The sequence below is a fragment of the Antedon mediterranea genome, chromosome 9 (assembly GCF_964355755.1).
Source record: "Antedon mediterranea chromosome 9, ecAntMedi1.1, whole genome shotgun sequence".
Classification (NCBI taxonomy): Eukaryota; Metazoa; Echinodermata; class Crinoidea; order Comatulida; family Antedonidae; genus Antedon; species Antedon mediterranea.
Window position 1 is genome coordinate 631,753 of NC_092678.1, and position 27,942 is coordinate 659,694.

The 27,942-nt window shown below is 35.4% G+C and overlaps 2 protein-coding genes across 2 annotated transcripts; one reads left to right on the plus strand and one right to left on the minus strand.

Moving 5' to 3' along the window:
- Positions 1-2,239: 2,239 nt before the first annotated feature.
- LOC140059252 (urocanate hydratase-like) lies at positions 2,240-17,563 on the minus strand. The gene is made up of 18 exons (XM_072105118.1): positions 17,383-17,563; positions 16,590-16,720; positions 16,050-16,143; positions 15,619-15,678; positions 15,079-15,207; positions 13,760-13,821; positions 13,348-13,414; positions 12,995-13,176; positions 12,366-12,416; positions 11,511-11,573; positions 11,219-11,398; positions 10,630-10,727; positions 10,133-10,208; positions 9,532-9,653; positions 5,917-5,987; positions 4,533-4,731; positions 3,995-4,176; positions 2,240-3,648 (listed from the first exon to the last, which is right to left on the minus strand). The coding sequence occupies exons 1-18, from the start codon at positions 17,509-17,511 to the stop codon at positions 3,487-3,489; spliced, it is 2,058 nt and encodes a 685-aa protein (XP_071961219.1). The 5' UTR covers positions 17,512-17,563; the 3' UTR covers positions 2,240-3,486.
- Positions 17,564-17,707: 144 nt separating this feature from the next.
- LOC140058842 (histidine ammonia-lyase-like) lies at positions 17,708-27,825 on the plus strand. The gene is made up of 19 exons (XM_072104598.1): positions 17,708-18,043; positions 18,837-18,894; positions 19,116-19,155; positions 19,898-19,972; positions 20,261-20,333; positions 20,443-20,509; positions 20,614-20,777; positions 20,915-21,054; positions 21,699-21,746; positions 21,966-22,017; positions 22,218-22,313; positions 22,903-23,057; positions 23,318-23,398; positions 23,774-23,918; positions 24,571-24,657; positions 25,037-25,171; positions 25,603-25,711; positions 25,945-26,014; positions 26,498-27,825. Exons 1-19 carry the CDS (start codon positions 17,791-17,793, stop codon positions 26,645-26,647), a joined length of 1,998 nt encoding a protein of 665 aa, XP_071960699.1. The 5' UTR covers positions 17,708-17,790; the 3' UTR covers positions 26,648-27,825.
- Positions 27,826-27,942: the final 117 nt, after the last annotated feature.

A 27,942-nucleotide genomic window follows, 5' to 3' on the forward strand; every position in this document is an offset into this window, starting at 1 on the left:
AAACACGCCTTTAATTTAATGTATATCAACTTAGGCCTACCTGTAACAAACTATAGGCAGTACTTAAGCCTACTTATCAACCACAAATCGATGTGTACAGTGGCGTAACAGGCGGGGGGGGGGGGGGGGGGCAGGGGGGGCGGAATACCCCCCTGGCGGATTTTACCGGGTTGAGAAGCGTTCGATCGGGCTGGGTAACAAGTAAAAAAAATAAAATAAAATACAAAGAAGGGATAGAAGAAAGAAAATATAAGATAAGAATAAAATATACGATATATGATATGGCTTCAAATGAGTCACAGTACAGTATGATATTCAAGTAAGATGATATGAAATACACAAAATCCTGACTGACAACTCGTGGTGGGAAGACGCACTGCTTATCAGTACATTAACATGCGGTCAGTTGACTGTGGTTTTTGGCGTCTTTTACCTAAGCCGCCATCGCGGGCATCTCATACACAATTGTGACGCTGTGCGTGTGAGGCCACCTTAAAAAAATACACTCCTACTAATCGTATGTAACGCGCTAGCGATCAGCAAAATGAACGTACTTTCGTGGCTGGCTGTCACTCCAATACTCAATCTTTCACAGGCATACTAACACAACACTACGATTGTTTACTACAGGTCTAGTCAAGCCTTAATAAATTTAATTAATATAAATCGACATAAGAATATAAAGTATATTATTTTTAACTAAAATATAAAAACCTAACACTAAATTTACAAGATAAATTCTATTTGATAACTGCTGAATATCGTGGCACAGAGCATAGTTGTTTGCTTGACATAAAAGGGTATTCCCCTACACAGGTCTCTGCGTGCGTGTGACAAGCCAGCTGCTTGATAGTATAGAGAGAAAGGATGCAGCTCACGCAAGTGCAAGATGCAATGGTTGAGTGAATTCAGGGATCACCTTAATTCCATGGTTTGTTACCTAAACACCACATGATGGTGAATATGCCTGTTAAAGTCTCAATGATACGATCCCTTAATGTACCATGTTGTTGTTAGGAGGCTTAAAGGGAGGAGGGATCTAGCCTAGTTTCGGTCGGCAAGAGAATGCCTTCCTCTGACAATTTAAGGTCGGCAATAAGGTCGGCAATTGAAATTCGTGGGCTGGACATTTCACCAAATTATATAGTTCATAAACAAAAGAGTTTAGCCGGAAATGCGATTTGCGGCCATACATACCCCTATAGAGAAAAAAAAATTCGAGGGTATGGTTCCACTAAACAATTTAACGATCCACCCCGCCGTCAAACCTGGTTACGGCCCTGTTTCAGTCTTCTAACCGGAAAAATTACTACCTTTGCCAGGTGCGGATCCAATGCTAGATTGGGTTTTCACATGTTCAAATGTTATGTCACCTGAGTTTTTAACGGTGGAAAATGTACGATCATTTTGCTGATTGCTGTGCAATAAATGGGAGTGTTATTTCCAGGCCAACTACTACTAGTTAGGCGCCATTTATCATGAATTTTATGTGCGAGAGTACCATTTCCGAAGATCTAGGGGTGTCATTTACCAAAATTCGCTTCGCCACAGCCCCCACCATGGGGGGGCTGTGGCTCAAGTACTTGGTGTCTGGAAGGATTTTCCCCTCTTTGCCCCCCCTGACAAGACCCCCTTGTTACGCGGCTGGATGTGTAACTTACTTACTTAAGTCTCCACTACAAAGTTAGGTGTAACTTAAGTCTCCACTACAAAGTTAGGTGTAACTTAAGTCTCCACTACAAACTTAGGTGTAACTTAAGTCTCCACTACAAACTTAGGTGTAACTTACGCCTCAACTACAAACTTAGGTGTAACTTACGCCTCAACTACAAACTTAGGTGTAACTTACGCCTCAACTATAAACTTAGGTGTAACTTACGTCTCAACTACAAACTTAGTGTAACTTACGTCTCAACTACAAACTTAGGTGTAACTTACGTCTCAACTACAAACTTAGTGTAACTTACGCCTCAACTACAAACTTAGTGTAACTTACGTCTCAACTGCAACTTCTTAAGCCTACCTTTTTTACCAACAAACTTTTTTATTGGTGGTCAATGCTGGAGTCAAATCATAAATATCGATTTTTAGAGATCGTAAAAGAAAGCTGGATTAAATTGAATATAATAAGACATTATTCGCAAGGCAATTAATTGGCTTACTTACAGCATATAAAGTACACATGCTTAATATCAAGGCGAAGATTGCCTTGATATAAGTGACATCAAAACACTTGACATAGGATTCAAAGATTTAGTATCAGGATAAAATCAAGAATTATAGCATTTTCTTTCCCCATGAGGTCCACTTAAACCTCTGTTTATTTATCACCTATACAGCTAATAGTGGATTTGTGTATAGTTGTTGGATTAACACCTATGAACAGAGGGTGGTCACTAAATTAGAAATCAGTGGTCCACTTCAACTTCTGTTTATTTATCACCTATACAGCTAATAGTGGATTTGTGTATAGTTGTTGGATTAACACCTATGAACAGAGGGTGGTCACTAAATTAGAAATCAGTGGTCCACTTCAACCTCTATTTATTTATCACCTATACATCTCACTGGTTGATTCTATCCTCTGTTGTGAAGTACCACGGGTTAAGATCAGAGGGTGGTCTACACTTTAAAAGCAGTGGAATGCGAATCTACAGAATAAAGGTTTGACTTTGTATGTGTAGAATAAGTATTGTAAATATAGTGACTGGATCTTTTTTATTAGTAAAGTTTTGTTTGGATTTTTGTAAAAAATGTAAAATATGTTGATATAAAGTTTGCAGAACACTACGTAAGTTGTTCTGAAAAGAACTGTTGAATTTCTTGTCGTTTCAACCAAAAAATTCTGTTTATTATACTTAATTGTAAAAGAAGTTAAAACTAAAAAAAAAGAAAATGCTTTCCATTACCCTCATATTGCATTTGAAGTTGGTGATAGTAATTTATGCTTCTTCTTATTTTGGCACAAAAAGCGAATAAACGGAATATAAAAAAAGAAGTGTGAAAGGCTAAAAGCACATCTTAAACACACTTCAAAAAACTAAACTAAATATGAGCAGAATATGTCTATCATAGACCATTTACATCTTATGTTAATGGCTAAATTATCAAAATACACACTGTGAAACACGCACTGTGAAACACGCACTGTGAAACACGCACTGTGAAACACGCACTGTGAAACACGCACTGTGAAACACGCACTGTGAAACACGCACTGTGAAACACGCACTGTGAAACACGCACTGTGAAACACGCACTGTGAAACCACGCACTGTGAAACACGCACTGTGAAACACGCACTGTGAAACACGCACTGTGAAACACACTCATGCTTTGTCTGAGACATAAGTGAGAGTTCGATCAAACCTAAAAAAATAATTTGTTTTGTAGTTTTTCAAGATTTTTTCAATTTTTAAATAAAACATGATTTAGACAAATTTATGATTATTGAAATAAAATCCTTGAACTCCCTCATAATTGTAATTAATTTGCAAGATTATCTTGCGATATTTTGAAAGCATTTTCTAATAAATCTTGATTGTCAACATAGTGAGGCATTGTTACTATCAATTTATCATTTGTCTTCATTGCTCGGCGAATTGTGTCCATAGCGTTCTGATTTCCTGTCCAGCTTCTTCTTGCAACCTAATTCAAAAAGATTTACAAAAATACATTTTATAGCAAAAAAATCCATAAAATAAAATTCACAAAGCTAAAATTCACAAAGTAAAAACTCACAAAAATAAAATTCTCAAAAATAATAATTCACAAAAATAAACATTCTCAAAAATAATATTCATAAAATATTATTCATATAGTGACAGTATTAAATTCATAAATAGAAGTGAATCATTGGGCTTTCTTTCAACATCAATCGGTGAAGTAACTCACAAATTACAAATTAATTCAACAATTTGGTTAATGTATGTGCCATTCAATATTAATTCTATTGCATTATAATGGTTCTATTACACAGCAGGTTTTAACATACCCCATTAGAAACATCCCATGCCAGCATCATCTGAGCTCTGTTTGTAGCTTTCTCACTACCATCCAGCAAAAGACCAAAGCCGCCATTTATTACCTCACCCCAACCCACACCACCACCATTGTGCAATGCTACCCATGTCGCCCCTCGGAACGAATCACCTATACAGTTCTGAACTGCCATATCTAAACAAAACGATGAAAAGAAGAACACCAGTAGATGGTGCCAATTTCACCCCCAAAACTGGCGCTGGTCCACGACATCTCCTTTTTAAACATTTAACATGCATAATTTCTATTTCTACTTTTGAGATATACTGTAGCTCCCAAGTTTTCTCGATAATCGTGGGAGCTCTAAACATTTTTATTCATCTTTCTCCTGCAAAATGTTTTGGATACAAAAAAAAATCTTGAAAGTGTGATGTGGCCAAATATGGTAGTGATGTGGTCATTGTATATAGTAGTGATATGACATCATCATGTCCATATAATAATGGTCACATAAAGTTTAATAGTGTAGACAGACAGAGCTTTAATCATACCTGCACAATAAGCAGATCCATCATATATGTTAGAAGTCTCCCTAAATGGACTGTCAGTTCCACTCACATCGTGGTGATCACGACTAAGTATAACCGGTGCTTTCAATCGGCCAATGCTTACGGCATGGTTAAAAGCTGTCGCTATGGCAACACGACCTTCCTGATCAGAATACAAAATACGTGCTTGGGAGCCAACCACCTGCACAAACAATTGATCATTTTAAAACCAATCAGAGATAAAAAAAAACTACCCTACATCATAAAAAACATCTCATATTCATAAAATGTTATTGATATATTATGACAACTCTTTAGAAAACAATTATACTTTAGATAATTATTAAAAAGCTTCTTGAGGTAGTTTTCTCGAATGATTTTAAAATCAAAATGGTACTGGGTATGATCAAAGAACTTATAACACAAGAATCTCCTGTTCGTCCGAAGCGCGTAACAATTTCGAAAGGCATTGTGGGATAGAATAGAGCTATGGGTGGCGCCATTGTGAGCCATGGAGTAGGGCGCCCGCATCAAATTAGAAAGTCAAAATCATAGAGGGGTTCTGCTAATGCTCTAGGGGGTATAGAGTAATTGACTGAGGAGTAGGGCGCCCACATCAAATTAGAAAGTCAAAATCATAGAGGGGATCTGCTAATACTCTAGGGGGGTAGAGTAATTGACTTCCTAGTTTGGAGGGGGCGCTGCTCCATGCTGTGAAATGGCGTCGCCCAGTTTGACCTTTTAACCCTGTACTTCCGATACTGTGTTTTGAATGCAAATTGAAGAACAGGAGATTCTTGTGTTATAAGTTCTTTGGTATGATCAACTAGGCATCCATTCATAGAACTACTGCTGTAGCAGCCTATCTGTACAGCGGCTATAGAATGGACCCAAAACATGACTTACCACGACTTTTAGTTAATAGAAGATTGAAAAAATTTAGTATGAAGAGTTGTACATGGATGTTGTACATGGATGTTGTACATGGATGTTTTATGAAATTATGTCAATAGTGTATATATACTAATAACTTAACAGTAAATTTAGCGTTTAAAAACTCACTAATTTATGTTTTCCGGCTTCCCTGTACTTCCGATACTGTGTTTTGAATGCAAATTGAAGAACAGGAAATTCTTGTGTTATAAGTTCTTTGGTATGATCAACTAGGCATCCATTCATAGAACTACTGATGTAGCAGCCTATCTGTACAGCGGCTATAGAATGGACCCGAAACATGACTTACCACAACTTTTAGTTGATAGAAGATTGAAAAAAATTTAGTATGAAGAGTTGTACATGGATGTTGTACATGGATGTTTTATGAAATTATGTCAATAGTGTATATATACTAATAACTTAACAGTAAATTTAGCATTTAAAAACTCACTAATTTATGTTTTCCGGCTTCCGTTATCCAGCGCACATTATCCTCATATTGTTGCTTTGTTTTTTCTGGCACTAAAGATACAAAAGATAAAGTTATACGAGATGTTATGAAATGATTTAGTCCTTAACACATAGGCGTATGATTTAGTCCTTAACACATGGGCCTATGATAGTCCTTAACACATGGGCCTATGATTTAGTCCTTAACATATGGGCCTATGATGCCAAATAGAATGATTTAGTCCTTAACACATAGGCGTATGATTTAGTCCTTAACACATGGGCCTATATTTAGTCCTTAACACATGGGCCTATATTTAGTCCTTAACACATGGGCCTATGATTTAGTCCTTAACACATAGACCTATGATTTAGTCCTTAACACATAGGCCTATGATTTAGTCCTTAACACATAGGCGTATGATTTAGTCCTTAACACATGGGCCTATGATTTAGTCCTTAACACATAGGCCTATGATTTAGTCCTTAACACATAGGCCTATGATTTAGTCCTTAACACATAGGCCTATGATTTAGTCCTTAACACATAGGCCTATGATTTAGTCCTTAACACATAGGCCTATATTTAGTCCTTAACACATGGGCCTATGATTTAGTCCTTAACACATGGGCCTATGATTTAGTCCTTAACACATGGGCCTATGATTTAGTCCTTAACACATAGGCCTATGATTTAGTCCCTAAAACATGGGCCTATGATTTAGTCCTTAACACATGGGCCTATGATTTAGTCCTTAACACATGGGCCTATGATTTAGTCCTTAACACATAGGCCTATGATTTAGTCCTTAACACATAGGCCTATTATTTAGTCCTTAACACATGGGCCTATGATTTAGTCCTTAACACATGGGCCTATGATTTAGTCCTTAACACATAGGCCTATGATTTAGTCCTTAACACATAGGCGTATGATTTAGTCCTTAACACATAGGCGTATGATTTAGTCCTTAACACGTAGGCCTATGATTTAGTCCTTAACACATAGGCCTATGATTTAGTCCTTAACACATGGGCCTATGATTTAGTCCTTAACACATGGGCCTATGATTTAGTCCTTAACACATGGGCCTATGATTTAGTCCTTAACACATGGGCCTATGATTTAGTCCTTAACACATGGGCCTATGATTTAGTCCTTAACACATAGGCCTATATTTAGTCCTTAACACATGGGCCTATGATTTAGTCCTTAACACATGGGCCTATGATTTAGTCCTTAACACATGGGCCTATGATTTAGTCCTTAACACATAGGCCTATATTTAGTCCTTAACACATAGGCGTATGATGCCAAATAGAAGGATTTAGTCCTTAACACATAGGCCTATGATTTAGTCCTTAACACATAGGCCTATGATTTAGTCCTTAACACTTAGGCCTATATTTAGTCCTTAACACATAGGCGTATGATTTAGTCCTTAACACGTAGGCCTTTTAAAAAGATCATGTGCAGGTCCACGATTCCATAAATGAATAGTTTAGATAAGAGAATGTTATGATTGATAGTATCAAAGGCTTTTGAAAGATCAATGAATGTTCCAATAGCAAAATGGTTTTTTTCAAATGCATCCACAATACTATTAGTAAGTTGTAGAAGATCCATTGAAGTATCATATTCCTTTTCGAAAGCCATATTGATGGTCAGAAAGAATATTGTGTTTTCAAATAAATTTGTATGTCCGATCATTAATGATGCGTTCAAACATTTTGGAGAAAATTGACAGAATGGAGATAGGACGATAATAATAATAACCTGGAGCTTTATTATTCTTGAAATATTTGACTGTGTTGAGTATTTCATTATCGTCAACAGGGATAAGAAATAGGGAATTGAGAGTAGGGTTCGGTAAGTAGTCTTTATAATTTGTTGCATGTGATGGTATTTGACTTGTAAGGGTAGGTCCAATCTTTCCAAAAAACTGATTGAAAGAATTTTATCAAGATGATTTGAGGTTTCGCCCATTGCCGCCTCAATGTCGAAGAGCCGACTTTCGATTTTATCAAACCGATATAAAAGTGGCGTGAGTTTGGACTCAATTACCTCTGATATTACGCATCCTAAGATATCCTTGATTTGCTTACTTTTAAAGGCAATAGCAATGCCATTGTTGATCATGGCTGCCAGCTCATCGCATTGTAGAATCTCGGTCTTCATGGCCTGTACCACTTGTGTGGAATGCCTTGTAGATTGCTTTGTTCCGTCCTTTGTTGTAGACATTACAGATCCGTAGAGCAAAACACCAGTGAACCGTAAAGCAATCACCGATAATATTCACAAAACTCGTTTAAAAGTTATAGGTAAACTTGACATCAATAATAAAATCACAGTTGAAGAGGAATTGCAACAGGTAAAAATATGAAGATATGAGACCTTTAGGAACGTGTATATGCTGATTTACGCCATCAACCTAGAAGCTCATAAAAACACGTCTACTCAGCACGGTAAATACAGTTATTGAGTGGTCAAGCAATTACGACAGCGGAACCTTAATAACATCGGCAACCGAAGTAAATAAACATTTGTGTAACGGCTATGACTCTCACTGGCTAAACCCATGGACTCCTGGAGCTTACAGGAGTCCAGATGGAAAAAAACAGGCATTATATTGAAAAAGGCTAAAAACGTTGGAGGCCTCCAGCGTGGGAGGGCCACTTAGGGTCCTCTGTTTTACGCCACTGTAAATACAGTAAAACGCTATTAAGGGGACACCTTTGGGACTCAAGAAATTGGGGAGTGTCCCAAAGGAGGGTTTATTCTGTTTTTATGACATCACACTGGAATAAGAAGGTCATTGTAGCATTGTAGACAGAATCATTGGAGAAGCAGGCACAGCCTTGCCCGACACTTTATGATCCCAACATCATTGGAGAAGCAGGCAAAGCCTAGCCCGACACTTTATGATCCCAACATCATTGGAGAAGCAGGCACAGCCTAGCCCGACACTTTATGATCCCAACATCATTGGAGAAGCAGGCACAGCCTTGGCCGACACTTTATGATCCCAACATCATTGGAGAAGCAGGCACAGCCTTGGCCGACACTTTATGATCCCAACATCATTGGAGAAACAGGCACAGCCTTGGCCGACACTTTATGATCCCAACATCATTGGAGAAGCAGGCACAGCCTTGCCCGACACTTTATGATCCCAACATCATTGGAGAAGCAGGCACAGCCTTGGCCGACACTTTATGATCCCAACATCATTGGAGAAGCAGGCACAGCCTTGCCCGACACTTTATGATCCCAACATCATTGGAGAAGCAGGCACAGCCTTGCCCGACACTTTATGATCCCAACATCATTGGAGAAGCAGGCACAGCCTAGCCCGACACTTTATGGTCCCAACATCATTGGAGAAGCAGGCACAGCCTAGCCCGACACTTTATGATCCCAACATCATTGGAGAAGCAGGCACAGCCTTGGCCGACACTTTATGATCCCAACATCATTGGAGAAGCAGGCACAGCCTTGGCCGACACTTTATGATCCCAACATCATTTTTAGCGGTAATTCTATACACACAAGTCTTATTTATTACCTTTGCACCAGTTAATTTATTCATAATAACAACATGATTTAAATGATTACCTCCTCTGCTGATTAGTTCACCTAAAACTTCTGCCGCAATCTGATCCGTTGTTAAGAGGTCATTGGGGTCACCAGATGTACACACCCAACGGAACGGTCCAAATCCCAGCGAGAATATATCACTAGAGCAAAATTAATAAAATAATAAATTAATTAATCTTATAATACAATATTACATATACGATCTGTGTAAATTAAGTTACCTATATTCCTTCAGCATAATTTGTACACTAAACCTAAAACAGAATGCTAATTCAATTTATTATAATATCAATTTAAAAAAAATAATCTATATTCATATGTCTCTATTAAGCTCTGTCAAAACTATCAAACATTATATGACAAAAACAAGGCCATATACATGGCTGCAGACGCATGCTCAAGTTAGTGTTTACCGACCGACCAACCAACCGACCGACATAGCGAGCTGTAGAGTCATATTGCACGCAACAAAAAATGTGATGAGCCCATTGATAATGTCATATCACTACCATATTTAAGCATATCACTACCACATTTGGACACATCGCACTTTTTTTGTCTAGTTTGATAGTATAGACAGAGTGCAATATGCTATATATTTTTAATTTCAAATGCTTACCCCATGATGTCTTGTACATAGGAGGCATAGCGGAATACCGTTCCTGTTGGGCTGTCTTCCTTGGACACGTCAGCTCCTAAATATTCAATTCACAATAATCAGTTTGAGTTGAAAGCTCTGTCTACAGTGTGATATGCCCAATTACGGTAGTGATATGAAATCATCATGTGGGCACATCACATTTTTTTGTAACATATAGTTTGATAGTGTAAACAGAGCTTAAGTTTATCAGTGTTTTGTTCAGATCCTGACCCATTCCTCCAAACACATGAATACAAACATGGAAGAGTTCAAAGGTTACCGGCTAGCAAGAATAGACAAGAAAGTATAAACAGCTGTATACTGTATGAATAATAACAATAGTTTATATTATATAACACCTAAATAAATTCCTGTCATTTGATTGGACGATTGTGGGTCACATGGCGTGCAATAGTACGCACTTTTTAATGATCGTTAAATAGTACTTTTATAATAAACAAGGAATATAATATTACCTGCTCTTCTTGCTTCTAGAAGGAATGCATTGCCATAGTCCCAGAAATACAAGCCATGAGCTGCCAACTCATTGATAGCTGCCACTTGTCTTCTTAAACTAAGCAACAATGTAAAATGAAATTAGTACAACTGGTGTAAACAACAACAAAGAAGTCTATTTATTCCAATAAACATCATTAAACTTTTTGTTGTTCTCTGTCTCTTGGCACATCTGTCTGTCTAAAGTTCTTCTTTTCATGTTGGAACTTTTTTTCTGTTCCTTGACATCATAGTAACATTACTCTTTTTCTACCACAAGGAGATTTTCTTCTAATCAAACTTAGTTCTATAATCTATCTCTTTTAGTCACATAAATTTGATTTCTCTTTTTCTGCCTTTTTTAATCATTAGTCAATGAATGTTGTGTAAAGTTGTCTACATTATCAAACTATTTTGACAAAAAAAAGTTTGTGTGTCTAAGTATGATAGTGATATGCCAAAATAAGGTAGTAATATTACATCATTGTGTCCATATTTGGGCACATCACATTTTTTTGTCACATAAAGTTTGATAGTGTAGACATAGCTAAACATTGCAATATAACTAACCTTTCTTCAACAAGAGACTTGAATCTTTTAGGGTCATTGGCCATCACATCATTTGCTTGGTCAAAGGTCAGCTGTACTGGATAGTAACCACCATTGATTGGGTTATGACAGGAAGTCTGATCTGATCCAAGGTCAATCAAGAGGTCACCAGTCTTTTCATACTCTTTTACGCATCGTTCCCTTCAAAATACAAATAGAAATGTAATTAAAAAATTTATAAATATTAATCAATTAATATAATAATTATTTATTTTGAGAGAAAGATAAAAAGTTGCATTAAAAGTCTACTTACCAAATATCAACAATGTTTCCATGGTAACCAATGCTGAGTGGTTCTTTCTCATTTCTTGCTTTCCTATAAAAGATAACACAGTATTTTTTTATCTAAAGACAACCAACAAACTGTCGCATTAAATTGTATACAATGTAGCTAAAGTGTGTCAGTATCAGTGGATCAGTGGATCAGTGTGTCAGTATCAGTGAGGTAACCACAATAAATAAAGTGGTTTGGTTTTTGCAAGAAAAGAGAACAATCTGTGTTCAAGCCATTGGCTTGTCAAAGGCCTCTGTCAAAAAGAGAACAATCTGTGTTCAAGCCATTGGGTTGTCAAAGGCCTCTGTCAAAAAGCTTACCAACAATCTGTATTCAAGCCATTGGGTTGTCAAAGGCCTCTGTCAAAAAGCTTACCAACAATCTGTGTTCAAGCCATTGGGTTGTCAAAGGCCTCTGTCAAAAAGAGAACAATCTGTGTTCAAGCAATTGGGTTGTCAAAGGCCTCTGTCAAAAAGCTTACCAACAATCTGTGTTCAAGCCATTGGGTTGTCAAAGGCATCTGTCAAAAAGCTTACCACCAATCTGTGTTCAAGCCATTGGGTTGTCAAAGGCCTCTGTCAAAAAGCTTACCACCAATCTGTGTTCAAGCCATTGGGTTGTCAAAGGCCTCTGTCAAAAAGCTTACCAACAATCTGTGTTCAAGCCATTGGGTTGTCAAAGGCCTCTGTCAAAAAGCTTACCAACAATCTGTGTTCAAGCCATTGGGTTGTCAAAGGCCTCTGTCAAAAAGCTTACCAACCGTACTGGTGGATACGAGTATTTTTGCCAACTATTTATGTTTAACAGTTCTGTTGGTGGATTTGTTTTTCTTACCTGATTCTTGTCACCAACTGATCAAGATCATCTATAACCTCCATCACCCATCTGTAAAAGAAAAAACAAACAATTTATGTATCAACTTTAAAGCCATGGATAAATGTGTATTTTCGATAAATAAAAAAATTAATTAAGAGACGTTTAATATATCATTTTAAAATCATGGAACCATTTTCAAGAACAAATGAGTAAAATTAGCAAAATAAAAGTACCAAAGGATGATGGGAAATACAAAGCACCAAAGGGTGATGGGAAATATAAAGTACCAAAGGGTGATGGGAAATATAAAGTACCAAAGGGTGATGGGAAATATAAAGTACCAAAGGGTGATGGGAAATATAAAGTACCAAAGGGTGATGGGAAATATAAAGTACCAAAGGGTGATGGGAAATATAAAGTACCAAAGGGTGATGGGAAATATAAAGTACCAAAGGGTGATGGGAAATACTATAAACAATTAGTAACAAAGACTGAAAATCCTAAAAAGATAGGCTTCTTCTCTCGTTAATTATCAAACAATTTTGCTTTCATGGAGTCAATCAAAGCAAAATTGATCTTTATTGTTATTAAATTTTATTTTAAAGATGATAAAAAAAATAATGAAGAATTCATGTTGGTAATTATACCCTTGTTTATGTCTTTTGACAAGTGCCTCTTTATTGACCTCAGCAATGACTCCAATACAGCCACTTATAACAGCAGCTTTAGCTTGAGCTCCACTCATACCACCAAGACCAGATGTTAGCAGCACACGCCCACTTAAGTCACCTGACTTGAAACAACGCCGACCCGCATTTAGAACAGTTATCTGAAAATTGCAACAGGTTGTTTATAACAATACAATTTAATTATGAGGATCAATCATAAAAATTATTCTTATCTGATATAATTTACATAACATTATGTATTCGTCATCGAACATGAATATCATACATAAAATTGATTGTCAGAAAAACCTATTATTGAATGAATGACTTACTGTAGTTCCGTGTACAATTCCTTGTGGGCCTATGTAACAGTAGCTGCCAGCTGTCATCTGTCCATACCTGAAACCAATAAAGTACAGTATATTCATTATAGGCCACCACAAACTCAAATAGCACGCCCTCTGCATTAAGTATTTTTTTACAGTAATGGTCATTCATTCATGACAATAATGATGATGATAACGATGATGATAAATGATGATGATAAATAATTATGATGATAATGACGATGATGATGAAGATTATGAATTCATGATGATGATGATGATGAATTCATGATGATGATGATGAATTCATGATGATGAATTCATGATGATGAATTCATGATGATGATGACAATGATGATGACAATGATGAGGAAGATGATGATGAAGATATGATAATAATGATGATGACAATACTTACATTGTCACTCCAAGTGCGAAAAGTCTGTTGTACATTTCCCTACTTGAATAATTTGGAATCACCTTGAACAAATTAGACATAATATCCAAAAGTTAGTGTTTTCATTTTAGCTGATAAGAGGGAAGAGTGATCAGAATGTGTCTCGGCATGATGTCAATAATCGTAGTACTATGCTTGTTGGTTGTCGCAAATTGAAAGCTCCCTCTAGTCTACTTTTACATAAATCTCACCATGCCATTTGTAATAACCAAACCTGGTGCCTCAGCATGGCTTGGAAACAAGCCCTGTGAATGGCCAGAGTTCATATCAAGTGATTACATAATACTCACCATTCCATTTGTGATAACCAAACGTGGTGCCTCAGCATGGCTTGGAAACAAGCCCTGTGGATGGCCAGAGTTCATTACAAGTGTTTACATAATACTCACCATTCCATTAGTGATAACCAAACGTGGTGCGTCAGCATGGCTTGGAAACAAGCCCTGTGGATGGCCAGAGTTCATATCAAGTGATTACATAATACTCACCATTCCATTTGTGATGACCAAACGTGGTGCCTCAGCATGGCTTGGAAACAAGCCCTGTGGATGGCCAGAGTTCATTACAAGTGTTTACATAATACTCACCATTCCATTAGTGATAACCAAACGTGGTGCGTCAGCATGGCTTGGAAACAAGCCCTGTGGATGGCCAGAGTTCATATCAAGTGATTACATAATACTCACCATTCCATTTGTGATGACCAAACGTGGTGCCTCAGCATGGCTTGGAAACAAGCCCTGTGGATGGCCAGAGTTCATATCAAGTGATTACATAATACTCACCATTCCATTTGTGATGACCAAACGTGGTGCCTCAGCATGGCTTGGAAACAAGCCCTGTGGATGGCCAGAGTTCATTACAAGTGTTTACATAATACTCACCATTCCATTAGTGATAACCAAACGTGGTGCGTCAGCATGGCTTGGAAACAAGCCCTGTGGATGGCCAGAGTTCATATCAAGTGATTACATAATACTCACCATTCCATTTGTGATGACCAAACGTGGTGCCTCAGCATGGCTTGGAAACAAGCCCTGTGGATGGCCAGAGTTCATATCAAGTGATTACATAATACTCACCATTCCATTTGTGATGACCAAACGTGGTGCCTCAGCATGGCTTGGAAACAAGCCCTGTGAATGGCCAGAGTTCATATCAAGTGATTACATAATACTCACCATTCCATTTGTGATAACCAAACGTGGTGCCTCAGCATGGCTTGGAAACAAGCCCTGTGGATGGCCAGAGTTCATTACAAGTGATTACATAATACTCACCATTCCATTTGTGATAACCAAACGTGGTGCCTCAGCATGGCTTGGAAACAAGCCCTGTGGATGGCCAGAGTTCATTACAAGTGTTTGCTCCTCTGTCATCTCTGATAAATAGTTCATCACAATCCAAAACTACAGAAAAGAAAACTGTAAAGGTTACAAACATATTATCAGCATTATTTAATCAACATTCTCCGACATCCTCGCTGTAATCATAATATTTTTTAAAGGTTTTGATGGTGAATAAACACTAATAAAGTAAGGTTTGCGGTACATACATCATGTGATACATCATGTGATTCCCAAAATACGTCATGTGATTCCCAAATAGAAATAAACTATAAAGTTGAACATTTCATCAGTTATTAGACTGCACTATTTTTTATTCGACTAGACTTTACCTTAAAAAATTACTTTAGAAAATATCAAAAGATATTCTCAACAATATTTTATTTCCATTTGAAAGCACATGGTGTACAGCAAACACACCTTTACTATTCATAATGTACAGATTATAATCAATTTATTAGTAGTGTAGATTACCTGAGCCCAGTTAGAGAACACCTGACCGTTGCCGCCATATGTAACTAACTCTTCTGGAAACTGAAATATTAGAAAAATACTTAATTGTTAAAGTAATCAAGGGCTTTTAGAAAAATCAGTAAATAGAGAAACGTCATCATTTTTATTTAATTTCATTATTTATTAGTCTATTGCAATATACATACAAAAGAAAACTGAAATTGGGTCAACCAGGGTCAACCTAACTTAACTTAATCACTGTAGCTGAGCCGGTTGACCTAACCCCAAAGTCAGTTTACACATAAGAGACACAGAACACAGTTAAAGCTAATCAACTCCATCCTATCGACGGACGTTTGCACAGAATAAAGAATCAAATCAATTGACTAATGCTCTACAGGTATCAACGATTACATGCGATACTATCTTAACAGATGCTGCTTTGTACCTACCTGTGCAACTGTATGGTCTAGGTTGTTCATTATCATCAGCATAATAGCAGCAGCCTTCATTGTCTTGCAGGGGTAGTCATCAATTGGATAAGCTCTGTAAATTACAAACACAAACACACATGAAATTCAGTTTTACTGTGAATATGATTAATAAATATGCAATATATGAATGATGAAAAGAATTTTGTTTTAATTTTATTTATTTATCCAACACTGAAGGATAGAAGAAATGGTTTAATTCAGCATGCAAGCAATTTTCAATCAACTTTAATGCAATTTAGTTTTACTATAAAGATGATTAATAAATAAACAATAAATAAATTTTGTTTAAATTTAATTTATTGAAGAATAGAATGAACAGTTTAATATAGCATGCAAAGAATTTTCAACTTTATAATTTAATAACTCCACCCCACCTCCATTTAATAACTCCACCCCACCTCCATTTTTAAAAACCCATCACTGTCCAACAAGGAAGGTCCTCTTTGACTAATTGACTAATAAAAAACTGTCAATGATATGGTGTGTATTTACACTTACCTCATTTTAATATCTGGTATAAAGCGGTACATATAAATATGACCATGAGCTATGAATTCCTGAGCGAATTCTGGTGCCAACTCCTCGTGTAGTGAAGATGGAAAATACCGTAGAGCATTCTCAAGGGCTGTCTGCCAATGTTTAAAGAAAAAAAAGACTTCAAATAGAATACTAAACAAATAACAACATAAAATATTTGTTTATTGCTTTCTTTCTAAACCTGTGTGGAGTAGGCCTAGGCTTCAATCATTTGTCGTATTCGAGAGTGGACCGTTGAGTAGTTTTTCCGTTGAGTACTTCTTTAACGGAGTATTTTGGGCGTTGAGATTGTTCTTAACGAAAAAGCTTTCGTTGTCAACGTTCTATTCGAATGACTTTCTGTTGAGCACAAATTTACAATTCGAATACAAAAAGTACTCAACGAATCTTTACGTTGACAACGAAAGTTCCCAATCGAATACGACAATTGTATCGTATCTTATTATATATGAATTCATTTATATGACAAAGATTTCTGTTTAAAAAAAAAAATTAACAAGTTTAATGTTTGTAAATATTTGTGCAAAATGAATAAAGTTGTTGATCACCGACAGTGAGCAAACCGACCATACGCACGTTTCATCATTCTTTAGCCGTGAGGAAAGCAGGCCTAGCCGCTAGCCTCCCCACATGGCAGCCAACACATGTCAACAAGACAGACCTAGCTAGGACTAGCCTTACCGTTTACCCACTATATGGCAGCCAACACGACAGACCCTAGCTAGGCCTAGCTGTGAGGTCTTGAAACCCCTACCTTTTGTTCGGTTGCATTAAGTCCATGTGCCCTGGTAGGTGCGTGTCCTATTAAGGGATCTCTTCCACGATATACAGGGAGAGGGGAAAAAGGTAAACCCTTACAAATATTCGTCAAAGTCGCCGACATTTTATCTGTTTTAATTTTGCACACGTCGCACGGCGGTTATTGTTTTGATTTTGGCAGAAGACCAAACTTTTGGCCTTCAATGAACAAGCGATTGGCCAATCAAATTCACCACATCATAGACACACCTTCAAGCACGTGTTCAATATACGTCATTAAAATGCGTAAAACAAAAACAAAACACAAACGAATAGGCCTCTAAAACTGGTTATCACCGGATGAAAACAGAAGAGGTGTTTGTGGTTGCAGATAAAAGCACACGAGAAAATATTGCCAAGAAATATGAAAATTAATGTAAGAATTCGTGACGAATGGTTGTTAATTCCATGTCGAAATAACAACAGAAATAAAGGTAATACAGTGGAATGGTTGTGTGAAGAATCTATGCGACGATACAGCGAACAGTGCGCTTACGCGGCGGCTGATGGAGGAGGAGATCGCGTGGTTGAAATCAGGAAAACACAAGGAGGAAGCCTCCTGTACCCGTACGACTCGATCGAAGATGTTTTAGATGAAAATGACTTTGTTTATGCTGGTAAATAGCCAACTTATTATATTCATATTTTCACATATTTCATAAATTAAATCATGTTTAACATAGTTGAATTTGGTTTATCTTTGGGTTTTTTATATATATATCATAGTTTTTTTTTTCTTTTGGTTCAAAAGTAATATAATAACGTAATACTGATAATGTTTACATCTTAAAAATACAAAATAATATTTTCCTAAATATCCCTACCATGCCTAGATAGGTATGAAACCTGTATATATTTCCTGTTGTGTATTATTATATATTTATAATAAGTACCAAGGTCTTAGTTCCATATGGCATTGATCTTATAATGCATGTTGATCCTCCGACTGCAACAGAATTCATCGTTGATAATCTAGGCCTATGCCTTTATTGTCAATGTTTAATACCAATTTTTTTACTATAGATTGTTAAATCAGTAAAATAGCAAAAAACAATTACTTTACAATGTAAACTGTAATGCGTTTGTCATGAATGTATACATATAGTTCTATCTGCTTAAACCTAAGAATCAGAGCAAGGCATTGGAATACACCTTGACTTTTCAACGCCATTGATTACCATACGCCTTGTGTTAGATAACAAACCTAACACTGTGAGTCTGAACATACCCTTAGAGGTATGAAACCTATATGTATTTCCTGTTGTGTATTTTTTTGTATAACTTCTAGTTCCATAATGCGTTGATCTTAATGCACCTTGATCTTCCACCTGCCACACAATTCAATGTTGATAATCCACAACCACTTTACTACATAATTAAAAGTTTAATTATTTGACCTTTTTTGTATAGTGCTCGAGAGTGACCTTAAGAAAAAAGATGTTATTATGAACCAAAATGGGATGAATGGGTAAGACATTCAATTCCAAAATGTAATATTTTTAAAATCATTACAATTTTAATATTGTTTGTTTACATTTTTTGTTACTAAACTATTTAAGACACCTACAGTACAACCTTATACATTTTGACACAAACAAAATGTGATGTAATGTTATCAATTTTTATTATAATATTAAAAATTAATAACAAGAATACCATGAGATTTATTTTCTTCCTTTCTGTCTTCAGAGTTTCTTACCCAACAACCAATTGTCCAGAAGCAAAAGAAGTAGGTTATATTTTGTGTTTGATCTACTTTTACTTTTTTTTATATAATTGAAAATATGTTCATGGTAAATGGCTAAAATAAATATTACTGTGGAGTAATCAGGAGTAATTAATGAAACTGGTTGAAGGTTCCATCCAAAAGTAAATAAAAGATTTTTATTCTTAACCAAATTTTGCCTGGTCACACTTGGACCATAGGTCCATGCTTGGACAATGGTCTCTCTTGTGCATTTAACAAGTGATAAGTACACTTGATTAAATAAAGCATCATATGAGGTGGTACCTCCCTTAAAAAAACATTGTAAAACAATTTGCTACTTTAAAACATAAATATTTTTTGTGGATTTCAAGTTTTATTTTTTTTTAGTTTTAAGTTAGAATCTAGATAAAAATAGGTTTGTTTTGTGATACTGAATCTGCCTTAAATGACCATTAATCAAATTCAATATTGATTTTTAGTTTAATACCACACAGTAGGCCTATATTGATTAAAACCATAGGCCTCAGGCATTCAGCAGTGTACTATCTCATGTCATTGGTAATCGTATTATATTGATTGTTGGCAAAATCAATAACATACACGTAAAGTGTGAACACTGTTTGTAGTAGGCCTAAATCTTTATTTAATAAAAAAATATTATAATCAGTTGTTTTTCTTTATGTTTTTGAGTAAAAACCTTACCTATTTATCAAGTAAAATGTTCCTAAAAAGTATCAATAAAGGTACGTATTTTTATTTATAGTACATTGGGTTGGACGGCAACTCTTTGATGCCAGCCGATCTTATTCGACTTGGAAAAGGAGAACTTAAAATTAAGGTACAATTAAGTCTTTTTTATGAATGTTTACATAAAATTTATAGTATAAAATAATGAGGATAGTAAATATCAGTGTCTTTCACATTTATATTAATAACTGTTAATTAAATTTATTTTAATTTTAAGCGTTCTTTCTTTGTGCCTACTCTAAGTAATTTGAGAGTTTGAGAGATAATTTGCAAGAGTTGTCTTTCCACGAGAAGACTTAATGTAGGTCGCTCTTCCAATATTTATTTTTTTATTAATATATGATTTTTTATCTTTCAAACTATTTCTTTTTATTTTAAGTTAACTAAGAAATCAGAAATAGCAGTTGAAAATGCACGAGAGCTTCTCAACACCATTGTAAAGGAAAACAAAGGTAATTTGCTTTAATAAAAAACAAATCAATTTTTTAATTTCACTTTTAAAATAATGTTTACAACGACTGGTTATAATATTAAATTAACTTTTTGTAATTGTTCTTGTAGTTGCTTATGGCGTTACAACAGGTTTTGGCAAATTCGCAAGAGTTGTCATTCCACGAGAAGATTTAATGTAGGTCGCTCTTCCCATTATATTTTTTTAATAGAAAAATTAAATTTATTAATACCTTGTTTGAAATAATAAAAACAATTTAAAATTATTATTTATTTTGTCAGTGAATTGCAGTTGAATTTGATACGATCACATGCCGCTGGCGTTGGCCAACCGCTTCCACCTAAACATGTGCGTAAGTTGATGGCGTTAAGAATCAACGTTCTTGCGAAAGGTCACAGTGGTATTTCGTTACCGGTATTGCAACAGATTATACAAGCTTTTAATGGTAAGTCTTTTTTTCTTATTTTAATCTTATGACTCAGAATTTCACATTTATCGAACTTTCTTTTTGTATTCAAATTGTGATTATTTTTCATTTTAATGTGGACCTATACAATTTCTTAAATCTTGACACTTTTCCAGCAAACTGCTTGCCATGGGTACCAGAGAAAGGAACCGTAGGGGCCAGCGGTGACTTGGCACCCCTTGCTCACCTTGCCCTTGGTATGTTAGGTGAGGGCAAAATGTGGAGTCCAAAAAGTGGTTGGGCAGATGCCAAAAGTGTGAGTATTTCAAATAAAGTACGATTTCCTATTATTATATTCCATCCCAACAGGGAGTTGTAACTCTCTGTTCCCAGGATATCTCACTGGATATCTTAGACTTTATAGTAAATCTTTCAAAATTCTTCCTATTTTTTCCATATTCTTTATGTTATAATTAAACTGTTTACAAATGCCTACAGAGTTTGGCCAAATTCAATGACTACTTTGATTGTTGTATGAAGGTTAAGACTCAAGTAAATATGTATGATAGATTAAATTTAATAACCTCCTACCACCTAATAACTACTTAATTATAAATGCAACCAAGTATAAAAGAGCCTTCAAAAGTAACCATTTGATTGGTCAGTTTTACAAAAGGATCAAAACCAGATTCTGATTAGCATGCCAACAGAAGTGGAGGGTAAAGGATTTATAATCTTTTTAACCTTTTATTAAACTGACCATGGTCTAACGATCTCATACTAAAACACCCTCTTATTCGCACCTTTCTTTTATGTAAATAATAATACTGTTTTCAAAACAAATTTCTGTTAATTCCTTTAATGGACAAATAAAGCCATTACTTCTATTATTAATACTTATTGTTCCTTTAATACGGCTCTTGTGGCTTGTCAGCTTTACATTGATTGTTTGTTTTTTAGGTGTTAGAAGCACATGGTCTAAAACCAGTGACGTTAGGAGCAAAAGAGGTACGTCAGTTTGTCACTTATCTGACAAACTTTAGCAGTGACTGCTTTTTGATGTTTAAATCAAATTAATTCATAAGCAATTATTATTGATTATTAATTTAATAGCAAAGATCCAAGGCAGTTGATTCAGATAGTTTAAAATCTTTTTAATGTGTATGGGTGCAATACTTTTTATAATAAACATATACAAATGCTTATAGCTATTATTATCTTGTTTAGGGTATTGCATTAATCAATGGAACACAGTTAATCACATCTATTGGTTGTGAAGGTAGGCAAAAATCATTCTCTTCATGCAATTTGGAAAATATTATGCATTTGTGAAAAGTTCCTTTGCAATTTTGTATCCAATGCGCCTAACTTAGTACTGTTAAAGTCTTCGAATCAAATGATATAGTAAATTTTACAATTTTGTTTATGTAAAGACAGAAAATTTCGATTAAATTGTAAAATGTTTTCTTCCTACTTTAGCCCTTGAAAGAGCAACATCTGTTGCTAGGCAGGCGGATATTGTGGCTGCTCTGTCACTTGAAGTCCTCAAAGGGACGACTGCTGCTTTTGATAGTGGTAAATTATTTAATATTTATTATGTAGGATAGAGATAAAATAACCAACCAAAACATTTAAAAACAGAAAATGATACTTATTTTAAACAACTTTACTTTCCCAACAAATTTTTCTGGATGATTAAATGAATTATTGTACTGTCCTGTACAAATCATGATAATCTCTTCTTTCATTTTTTATAAATCTTCTTGAATTAGTCATCACACAAATGGTTAATGTAATTATTATCATCCTCTAAGTTTACCAGGGTCCCTTCCAAGTTTTACCAGGGTCCCTTCCAAGTTTTACCAGGGTCCCTTCCAAGTTTTACCAGGGTCCCTTCCAAGTTTTACCAGGGTCCCTTCCAAGTTTTACCAGGGTCCCTTCCAAGTTTTACCAGGGTACCTTCCAAGTTTTACCAGGGTCCCTTCCAAGTTTTACCATAGCCACTTTCAATACGACTGGGCCCATTTCTTAACTTCGGTGATATTATTAAAGATCCATGTTTAAACATAAAACATAATTTATACATTTACCTTTTTAATTACTTTATGTTAAATTCTACTATTTGCATTCACAAAATGAATTTTAAAATATTGTTGTCTTTTAGATGTTCACAGGGTCAGACCACACAAAGGTCAAGGCATGGTTGCCCAGCGACTGCGTTCCTTGCTTCATTCAGATTTGTTCCCATCAGGCATTGCAGAAAGTCATCGCTTTTGTGATCGAGTTCAAGATGCCTATACCCTAAGATGTTGTCCACAAGTAAATATAATTTGTTTGAAATATTTTTTCCCCTCAAATTTGAGTAACCAATGTGAAAGAGTTAACTTTAATTTGGATAAATATTACAGAATCTATTGGAAGGCTTCCAAAATACTCCTTTTAAAGTATTACTACGATCTATTTTTATTTATTCTTTCTTTTCACTTGATGACGCAGAGAGAGATTAAAGTCTATCCTTAAATCCTTATCCTAAGTCATTAACTTTATCCCTGATTCACTTTCATTACATTTTTGTGTAGGTGCATGGCATTGTACATGACACGATTGATTTTGTAAGAGGCATCATTACAACAGAGATGAATAGTGCAACGGACAATCCTGTATCCTTCATTATTCATTAACAAATATTAAACTATTTAAAATAAAGCTTCACATGGCAAAAAACACAATAAAAACAGAAAAGTGCCAATTAGTGAATATCAACCTAGTCAGCTCCTACTCAACTAGTTAATGTAGCAGTATTATAATTTAAAAGTGTAAATAACATTTCTACTTAGTCCGGGACATACCCAAAGTTGTATGACTAGATTCCTCTATAACTTCCTATCTGCCATTGTGACAGCTAGTTCTTCTCTCAGCATACCAGTATTAGTCTCTAGTACAGCAATATGCGAGTGCTGGTCTTCCTTGTTTTGCAAGCCCAAGTACTTAGTAAAGAGGGTTAAAAACGTTCAACTTCCTTCACGAAATACTAGATTATTTTTGCTGAGCGTGGGGAAATTGTATCTGGTGGTAATTTTCACGGTGAATATCCTGCTAAGGTGTTAGATTATCTTGCCATCGCAGTTCACGAGCTTGCTAGTATGAGCGAGAGAAGAATCGAAAGATTGGTCAATTCTGGTGAGTGCTTTAAAACAGCTACAGTAAACTTCTCTAGAATAGAATTCCTAATGCTTGGTTTCCACATGGATGAAATTTAAAGACACCTTCCCTACGTTTTTTAGATCTAATTTAAGATCACAAACTATATTTAATGTAAAAATAATACTATATGGTCCTATTGCGATAACTTTTTTCGTCTTTAAATGGTTAAAAATGTGAAAAATAAGTAGATTCTAATAATTATAGCGGCCCGCTATAAATCGCAAAATGCAATGCGCGCAGATTAATATTTTTGTTTTTCTTCTGTAATTCACCCACTTTTGGATCAAACTGTCACTTGCGATTGATTAACACACTTACAATTGTGCATACATCATTATGTCTAAGGAAGCATGTCAAAATTATAGTGCCGCATCACAACATGGTAGCTGCGTCATAAAGGTATTCTTTCGTTACTGAGGTGGTTTGTAGTCGTTTTTGGCTTTTGAATATGAATTGTGAGTATTTCGTTTACTGCGTTGTCATTCAGTACATGCGGTCAACGATCTAGCTTTAACAATTCAAGTGCAAACAAAGCATTATAACTTAGGCGATGGTGAATCTATTAGTATATCATATTAGCACGACCATTCTCTATTATAATAATTACAATATAATAATTTTTTTCCAGCGTATAGTGAACTCCCAGCATTCCTTGTCAAAGATGGCGGTCTTAATTCTGGCTTTATGATGGCTCACTGTACAGCAGCATCACTTGGTAAACTTGATATTTGCATATTCACAAAATAACAATAATAATTTGCATACTGTATTCCACAAACAAGTAGAGGTCTACATTCCAATATGTGGCTTTGTTAAGATGTCCCATTGCTACTTCTTCCAAACTTTGTTCCAATAGGAAAAATAATTCAGGGGTTCTAGATGCATCAATTCCATTTTCCGCCAATTACAGGATGGATAAACTATTTAATAATTTATCATGCTTTTAAACTAAGTCTCATTTGAGGCTTAGGGAGTGGAGTTCAAACAGTTACCCCTGCCACTAGGTCAAATAAATATTGGTCCGTAAGTATGCAGACCACTTTTAATGGATGTTATTAAACCATTTCTAAAAAAAAACATTTCTTGTATTGCAGTATCTGAAAACAAGGTGTTGACGCATCCATCATCCGTTGATTCCCTATCAACAAGCGCTGGCACTGAAGACCATGTTTCTATGGGAGGATTTGCTGCTCGTAAGGCGTTGCAAGTTGTAGAACATGTTGAGCAAGGTAAGATCTCAAATCTCATTGTCTAAAAAAACAACGTGGTCATATAAAACATCCACTTACAACTCTTCATAACAAATTTGTTCAATCTTTTATCAACTAAAAGTCGTGGTAAGTCATGTCTCGGGTCCATTCTATAGTCGCCGTACAGATAGGCTACTACATCAGTACTTTCTATGAATGGATGGCTAGTTGGTGACAAGAACGCTAGTTGATCATACCCAGTACCGTTTTGATTTGGCGATCATTCAGGAAAGCGCTTCACAACATCATACAATATACAGTAACAACCAACTATAAAAACTTCCGGACTTGAACGCAGGAGACAACAAGTACCAAGCCACAAAACCACTGTTATTTATTGCAAAGCCTCTATACAGTACACTTAGAAACAAAGCATGAATCTAACAAGTTCTTTTTCTTCACCTATTCAGTAATTGCAATTGAGTTGTTGGCTGCCTGCCAAGGTATTGAATTCCTTCGGCCATTGAAAACAACAGAACCGTTGGAAGCTCTTCACAAGTTAGTCCGTTCTTACGTCAAGTAAGTTCACATTGAGTGGTGGTAGTGTTCTGAATAATCTAATCTCTGAATTTCTGAATCAAATCTCTGATTGATGGTTGTTTTATTTGAAACTCAAGAACTTCATGTTTTATCTGAATATATTGTTAGTAATATTATCATACTATAATGCACAGTTCTTCAACATGTTATGCCCTAAAGACTTTGCTTACTGAACTAATTTGTATTAAAGTTTGTTTTTTAAAACTTTGTAGACCTTGGGATAAAGATCGTTATTTTGCACCTGATATTGAAGTTGCTCATCAGCTGATTAAGGAAGGAAAGGTAATTCAATTCTTTGAAATTGTTGTAATTTACATACTGTAATATGTATAGTGTACCATTTGGTCGTTATATCTGATTGCTGCCTTTATTGACGACCAGCCTCTCACTTAGCGCCCCCACCCAATGACGTTGATTGCCAATTTAAATAATAATAATAATAATAATGTTTCTCCTATTCAATGTATAAAAACACTATATATCATATACAGTAGATTAAAGAAGTCTGCCATTGTTCTTTATACAGTACTAGAGTCTTGCGTATAATTATTACTTTATTATTCATTTGAATTCTAGGTATGGGAGGCTACCAAGCCATATATGAAAAGATAACATTCTGCCATTTAATGTATAAAAAAACCTACAGTATACTGTATATAACATAATATCTACCTATAGACTAAAAGAAGTCTGCAACAATTGTCCCTATACACATTTATACTCGAGTCTGGAGATTATAATACTTATTATTCATTTTAATTCTAGGTATGGGAGGCCACGGAGCCATATATGAAAAGATATAAAAATGAGCAATTGAAGGAAACAAGAGCGCAATCTCCGTCAACAAGTTCACTCGCTTCATTGAGAAAACGCAAGCGTGTGAAACAACCGTTAGCTGCTCAACATAAGGTCTAAATGACCTTATATGGTGTTAATTGACCATTTCAATGCAAAAGATAGGACAACGGACACTTAATGTTACAATGTTTAGGCTCTTGCACTTAATGTTACAATGTTTAAGCCCTTGCTTAATTCATTGATATTGCTAACATAATAGTAAAGTGTTTTAGAATTTTAAATAATGCTTAAAAAGCAATAGATTATGTACTTTTGTTTAACTTGCCACAACAATACTATATAATATGATTAAAATCACTGCATGGGCACTGCTTTTAAAATTAATGCACAGACCAAGAAAGAGGATAAATGCATGCCTTATTTGGTCATTCAAATTTACTTTGGATCATGTGTAGGTTTACAATGATCATTACTTTTATTAAATCTCTAAACAGGTTTAGAGAGTTTGAATTAAATTTGAAATGACAGGGATATGTAAATAGTAAACAGCAACGTTTCACAACCTATCCAGACCGAATGAATTATGGCATTTGGTCAGTAACCTGTGACATGGATGGTGGGTAGTGGTTGCTGAACTTAACTTAATGTTACTGTTGATTTACACAGTTTAACTGTAATATAAGCTTATCTTAAATTTACAGATATTTGTATAATGTTTAATAGATGTTTTGTTGCAGGCCTATTAATTTAACCTGCATTCCAAGGTACAGTGCAACAAAATGTAAAATTATTAAAATAATCATGGGTGCAGGATTAACTACACAGTACTTACTATAAACTGCAATCAATGTTAAGTAGTATATTATAACACCTAAATAAATTCCTGTAATTTGATTGGACGATTGTGGGTCACATGGCGTGCAATTAGGTAGTATATATTATTATCAGTTCCTGCATTCCAATAGGACAGCTATCAAACTAAATATAATGTACTACTTAATACAGTATCTAAGCACCATAGGTTCTGGCATTCCGTAATACTTAATGATATAAATCAAATGATTTTTGCCTTAAAATAATTAGTGTGCTTTAGTTTGTGCCACTGTCCTAAAAAAAATGTAATATAAAATATTAAATTGTTCTTTTTTTAATGAGATATTGCAAAAAAAAACCTTTGTAGAAAAATAAAAGTTTGGATGTTCATTGACTTACCATATCTTCTCTTTATTTCCGTTAGCTAGTAGACCTAAGCTTACCTAGACGCTCCTAGGTCGCCACGCCGCCATACTCTAGTGGTACACTCATACTTCAGTAGACTTACCAGTCTAATACATCTAGCTAGGCCTAGCCTAGTCTTACAGTAAATTCATTTCACAAGATCAAAGCTGATAAATATGATATGCTTGATAAAA